The 6,850-nt window shown below is 29.0% G+C and overlaps 1 protein-coding gene across 1 annotated transcript; it reads right to left on the bottom strand.

Annotated features, from left to right (window-relative positions):
* Window positions 1-856: 856 nt before the first annotated feature.
* On the bottom strand, window positions 857-3,300 carry LOC142543457 (protein RICE SALT SENSITIVE 3-like). Its single transcript, XM_075650740.1, has 7 exons — window positions 2,996-3,300; window positions 2,811-2,864; window positions 2,545-2,718; window positions 2,321-2,426; window positions 2,166-2,207; window positions 1,776-1,832; window positions 857-1,423 (listed from the first exon to the last, which is right to left on the bottom strand). Exons 1-7 carry the CDS (start codon window positions 3,130-3,132, stop codon window positions 935-937), a joined length of 1,059 nt encoding a protein of 352 aa, XP_075506855.1. The 5' UTR covers window positions 3,133-3,300; the 3' UTR covers window positions 857-934.
* Window positions 3,301-6,850: the final 3,550 nt, after the last annotated feature.

Below are 6,850 nucleotides of genomic sequence, written 5' to 3' on the forward strand. Positions count from 1 at the left end.
CTTTCGACCTCAAGTCGACGATCTCCTCCCAAAAAATCTACCAAGAGAGCAAAAAATGATTTTAAAATAGAAATGAGAACATACCCTTTTTTTTTCTGACATCATATACCTTATTTATAGCTATTTTTTATAAGGCTTCATGGACTTTACTATTGTGAGTTTATCTTATTGGACTTATTTTATCTTAATTATACATAATGACTTAATTTTAATTATTTGACCAAGTTTCATAAAATTGGTAAAATAAACACTATTTAAGTTTTTAATATTTAAAAGTAAGTTCTTATGTAATATATATATATATATATATATATATATAAACACACACCATCAAAAGAACACAAATATTTTTTTTTATTCTTCCAAATATACAATTGCATGTTTCTAAGCAAGATTGTTTTTTTATATATATATATAATAATTATATATCAAATAAATAAATTTAACATGAATTTTTTCGAGAAAATTACAAGACGATTCAGTGAACATATAAAGATGGGCATAATGATGGTGATGCAATCATATTGGTAGAAACTAGAAGGAATGGAGCTTACAATTTTTTAAAAATAATCATACAAAATTTGAGTGCTCAACAATTTTTGCGGGTCAGGTAATTTGTTTGGTCCGGCTCAAGAGCAACTATTTGCTAGCCACATCAACAATATCAAAATTTTGAATTCTTAATTTTCAAAACTTTGAATTTAGACATATCATTTAGCACCAAAAAATTGAAAAGAAAAATAGATGAATCATTATATTATAAATTAATTGCATCCATAGATATAATATGAGTGATAAATAAGTTTTCAAGTTAAAATTCAAGTGCATATATATCATTACTAAAATACTAGTAAAGTTAGATATCAAACGATGGTAAATTGTTGTCATAATTTCAAGATTCAATATTACATTTAACACACATCTCACACGAATTTTAAGTCATATGATGATAAGCAAAATGGTGGTGGTGCTGGTGGTGGTGTTGATTATACGGGTGCATCGAGCAACTCGTCTCCCCGGCATCGTTCTCATGTTTATGTTCCTCCTCAAACTCTTCGTTCTCCACCTTCTCAACTCCCATAAATTCCATAGGCCTACTCGTTGACAAATAGTGAGCATGAGCTTCGACACACGGAGACGACGACACCGGCTCGACGGAAGGCAGTTTGGATAGTAGGGCTTCGAGACTGCTCATCGAAGGTGTTATTTTCATCGGTTGATGAGCAAGATGGTCATGGAACTCATTTGGTTGGATCAAACTGTTCTGGAAATGCCAGGCTTGAATATCTTGTGGTGCACCATATGCATCAATCTTGAAAGGGTATGCTGATGAAGATGGATGTGGCAATAGAACTCCCGGGATGCTTTCAATGTAGCTGAATTTCTTTCTCAACAGCACAATATAGCTCAAGTCCTCGATTACCTTTAATTGGATGCATAAAACGCATGCTTAATGCAAGAAACTAAAGCCTTTTTGTGACTCGGAAGTACGTACCAACCAATAAAAGACTAGATCTTATGACCAGGAGAACTGAAAAGTTCCCAAGCACGTGTGACTGCACAATGTGCTTACTGCAAATGCTTTGTGTCCATTCTCATTTTAGGAAAATGGTTAAACGAAGTTACATCTAATTAATAAACCAAATCAAACTCTTCTCCCAAACTCGTTTCCTAAAGTTTTGTTGATGATTTAAGTATCAATCTTTAGCTATATTGGGTTTGGTTATCTAAAGCTATTTACAGTAGCATTTGGGATAAGACATCGAAGAATGTACCTTGTGAACAGCTCCCAGTTGGATGACACCTTCTCTAACAGCTATCAAGGCAATAGTCTGCATCAATAAGATTAAAATTCAAGTACAGAACTTAATTCTTTCGGTTAAAAAAAAAAAGAAGAAGACGAAGACAAAATGAAGCATTGTAAGAAAGTTTCGAACGCAAAAGATTAAAAACAAATTGCTATCGTTCGAAGTTTTACCATTACGGTTATTGAGTAATTTGACTTTGACGTTTCGAACCACCCTTTAATTTGATAAGACCCCATCATGATCTCATGTCTTTTTTTAGTTGTTCAAAAGTGTATAAATATATAGGTAATATAGAATGTTAATTTCTTGGATATGCTTATTATATATGTATGTGTGTGTGTATATAAATTCAAATACCTTTATACCACACTGAAACTGAGCTTCCCAAGTTCTGGGGTGCTGTCGTTAATCAAAATAATTAAACATCAAACTCAGAAATAAAGTTAAAATAACTATGAAACTTATAAGTTATAATTTTTAAATAAATATAGCAATTATAACACACTTCTTACTGAATCAGCAGAGTTATGCCATGCAGATAAAAAGTTGATTTCTTGATCATTTGGTTCTTTGTAGATCCACTTGTGGCTGTGATCAGCAGCTACTTTTCCAATCAATCTGAAAATTAAATAAATAACCCCAATTAAAACTAAATAAAATTAACTTGAAAAATATAATCCCAGATCATTATTAAAAAAATATAAAAAATGCCAGAAAATTATTAATTTAGTCTTACCCTTCACCATAATTGTAGATTTCATGCGACATTTTGAAGAAGAGCTCAGGCTGCAGCCCTTGATAATGTTGATACTCACAGTTCCCATACACCGATGAGCCGGAACATTCTCCGGGATTCATCTCCGCCGTTGAAGCGGCGAAATTGCAGAATCCATCTTCCCATACCAATATCCTGATTTTTTTTTTTAAAGAAAAATCATAAATTCTTTAAAAAAAAAAAAAAAACTCAATGAATAATTACAAGACAGCCTATATTATGCTCACCAGTTCCTTCTGTTTCCTCTTGACCTGTCATATAGTCCTCCTTGGCCATCCCACCTATCAAGAAAACAGTAAAAATAATTTCTCCAAAAAAAAAAACATATATATTTTTTGCTCTGAATAGTATAGTATAGTATATTAGTATATATATGCTAAATAAAAATTTATAATATATATTTGTTATTTACTTGGGAGGTGGGTAATTTCTCGGCAAAATCCTCCAAAAAACAGCGTAAACCCATTGAGAATTTTCATGGATACACAAGCTTCTGAGTGTGTGTTGAAGAAGATGAGTGATAGCCAAAGAGTTGAGCTGTTCTTCCATTATTTTCCGTATTCTTTTGCGCACTTTATATCAAGATAAAGAGTATTTCTCACTCCTTTTTCCCTTGTTTTCCTCTAATATTCAACAATTTCAAAAGAAGTAAAACCCCAACACCTCTTTTCCCCATTTATATAAGGCCACCACCAATGTGAAATCTAATTTCATAAATCATATTATTTCTCTCTACTTATTATTATCATTATTATATAAATATATATATATATATATATAATTGCTTTAGTTCAAGATATTTAGGTTGTGGTTTGCGAGAGCTTATTTTAAATATTTATAAATTTTTAGTCAATGAAATATTTGAGAATTGCATGTAAAAATCGAAAAACTTTTAAAATAAACTATTACAAATATTACCTTAATCTTTCACAAGACTTAAATTATTGATAATTTTACAAATATACATAATCAAAATTTTAATCAATCTCTATAATTAGAGTGGTAGAATATATATATTATTTTAAAGTATATATTCTTATATCAATTAACTAAACTGCTTCAGTATCCTATCCAACATAGTCAAATAAATGATTTATTTTTATTTTCTAGGAATGATTTCAAGAGGCCCACACTTCTTTTTACCCTGTCTAGTTTTCAAACCTCCATTCAAAACTACCTAAAGTCCTATACCTTTCATCCTCCACCTCTGTTTCATATATACACACACATATATATACTATCTAATGAGTTATCATAAAAACGAGAAGGTCGATGATCTATAGTTTATCTGACACTTAAGTTTTAAATTTGAGATGATCAGATATTAGGTTCGAGACCAATAACAAACTCCTCCCCAAAATAATAAAAAAAGATCTCATATTTTAGTTGAAAACAATTAAATTAACAAAAAAGTTTTTTTATCAAATATTTATTTCTTCTTTAAATATATTAATCGTGACGAACAACAACCGCACTCGACACTATGTGGTACAAGATACATTAAACCATCTGGGCATTAAATGTTAGTTATTACAATGTAATGTATAAAATATCGAGGCGTAGTTTTATCCATCAGTTATAATTTTTGATAAAAAATATATTTTATTGATTAGATCCAAAATATATTTTGCTTTGTACACAGCAATAGAGATGGTAAATTATGAGTGATCAGAAAGAGAAAACCCTAATAATTCTACAGCCACAATGAGTAGATACTCTGATCAACATCTGTGCCTACATAAAATTTTATTTTTGAAGGCCCATATCTTTCTACCCAACCCCCAATGCCTTTTTTTCCTCCAATTTCTGACACATTACCCCTCATTTCAGTCCCAGGAAAATTTAAAATTTCCTGTACATAATTATTACAAGATTGATTAATTGCAATGCTCATTAATTTTGTGTTCCTTATTAATTACAATTATCAAATGTGATAAAGCACTAAAATCCCCGTAATTAATTTCCTTTATTCTTTCATTAACTAAGCCATTAATAATAATCCACATCAACCTGAAAATGTGTTGCCAAAGTATTTTAAATATTTCAACATGCGATTCAAACCCCATTTGTTATTTTAGAAAAGTAATAGGTACGTACTATATATATATATATATATATATATAAATATATCCCGTAGAACGAATTATACAAAATTAACCTCGGTCTCGAAAAATGAACTTGGAGTTTTTTTTTGGTATCAAAGAAACAACCAATTTATGCGTAGTGTTCTAAAAGACACCGCCTAAACATTGTACATGTTCACCGCTCCGATTTTTAAAAGACGTGTGTTTGGAGTGTGTTTAAAAAGTCTGCGGCTAGGAACCACCTAATTATATTATATATAATATTTTTATTTTTTAAAAAAAATGATTGTTTGACATATTTTTCAATAAATTTGTATTGGATAAAGATGAATAACCATTGATTTTGATTTTTAATCCGATATAGAAGAATTATTGAAAACACATGAAGATATACAAGAAGAATTAGATAATTAAATAAAAAAATGATAATGTCTCCGTGTTTTAGAACACTGTTTATACCAGACTAAAGAGCAAGATATCTTATACATTCACAAAAAAATGCTTAATAATTAAAGTATTTCCAAGTGATTATAGGATTTCACGGGTGTCATCATAAAACAACAAATTTTCAAAGTATTTTACAGTCAATATTTAAAAAATTCGAGCGAAAGTAATCACAAAAAGGAGCCAGATTAATCACAAAGTAACCAAAACTACATTATAGCTAAAGTTCAGAGCAAAATAATTACCTTCTGATTCTTGATGATGATACTGAAATTATTATTACATTAAATTTTTTAAATTACCTCGTGCACAATTTTTTTTAAAAAATTGCATGCATATTATAAAAAAACAGAAACAAGTCAATCTCAAACGTGGGATAATGATATATCAATTGATCAAAATGTACACAAAAAACTTTGAGCAGAGGTGAGATTTTATATATATATATATATATATATATATATATATATATATATATATATAAGATCATTTTAGAAATTTAAAATAAAGAATTGCTAAAAAAAACAGAACAAAAAAATCACGTGAAATTTATTTCCCAATTTATAAAAATGTTTCTTCGTCCAAACGATACAAATTTCTTACAACCTAGCTAACTCCGATGAACACGTAAAAAAACATAAAAAAAATATTAATAATAATAACCAGAAAATAAACGAAAACCTAATATATTTTTTTGAAAAAAAGTAAATGAATAAAAAAAGGGAAAAAAATATGCGTTGATTAATTAATTAGAGGAATATGTACGTAGTCCTCTGAATTTGTACTCTTCAACAGTTTATACATCACTCTCAATCACCGACGCATCGTGTGTACAAACATATCACAGTTTTTTAAATAGAGAGTGGTCGACTTCCTCAGTGTACTTTTTCTCAGTCATAGTAACTTCTACTATTTTTTCTTTGCAAATTTCAATTCGGGGCTTCTCAAATTGTATGATTTATATATATATATATATATTACACATCTAATTTTTATTCATTTGATTCATAGGAATATGCAAATAATCAATAACTAGAGTTGTATGTTCCTTGAGCCATCCACGTTAAAAGAAAAATAGTTAATTTAACTTTTAAGTTGATATGTTTTGTATTTTCACTTTTTGACTCGTCAAAATTGAATATTTTTTATTTTTAGTCATACTTCTTCTGAATGTTACATGACATCAACACTTCAACAATGTTTATCCTTATTTCAAAACTCAATTGAAATATGAATTAAAAATTTCAAATTTAGTACACTACAGCTCAACTTTGACTAAACCAAAACCTCAAAAATGTTAAATTATACTACAGATTTGACTGTTTCTCCAAATTAAATATGGTATGGAAATAAATAACTACTATGTAAAATATCGATGAATAGAGACAATGCTTCCATCTATAATATCAGAGTCAATATCCACTATCGTATTTGTTGGACTGTCATATGAACCACACTATAATGTCTTGTAAAGTCTACGTTCTACTTATTCATTTTTTGGACGTGAGAGTGATGTGTTAAATGTCCAACATCAGCGGAGTTATGTCGTTGAAAATTGTATATATGGACATAAATAATCTTCATCTCTTAAACTAACATTCGATATTGAGTTAAATTCAAATATTGATTTTAACAATATTAAGAGTGACATCAACAAGAAATAAATGTGTTGCTTAAAAAAAATACATACTTTTTCTTAAATTTTTTTTGTGATGAGTGAAATAAATGTGAATGAGGTA

The sequence above is a fragment of the Primulina tabacum genome, chromosome 4 (genome assembly GCF_025594145.1).
Source record: "Primulina tabacum isolate GXHZ01 chromosome 4, ASM2559414v2, whole genome shotgun sequence".
NCBI classification, from domain to species: domain Eukaryota; kingdom Viridiplantae; phylum Streptophyta; class Magnoliopsida; order Lamiales; family Gesneriaceae; genus Primulina; species Primulina tabacum.

Coding starts and splice junctions, on each gene's coding strand:
- LOC142543457 (XM_075650740.1), bottom strand. CDS start 3,132: ATGGAAGAACAGCTCAACTCTTTGGCTATCACTCATCTTCTTCAACAC. Junction 2,719..2,810: donor AGAGGAAACAGAAGGAACTG/GTGAGCATAATA, acceptor AAAAAAAATCAG/GATATTGGTATGGGAAGATG. Junction 2,208..2,320: donor GGCATAACTCTGCTGATTCA/GTAAGAAGTGTG, acceptor GATTAACGACAG/CACCCCAGAACTTGGGAAGC.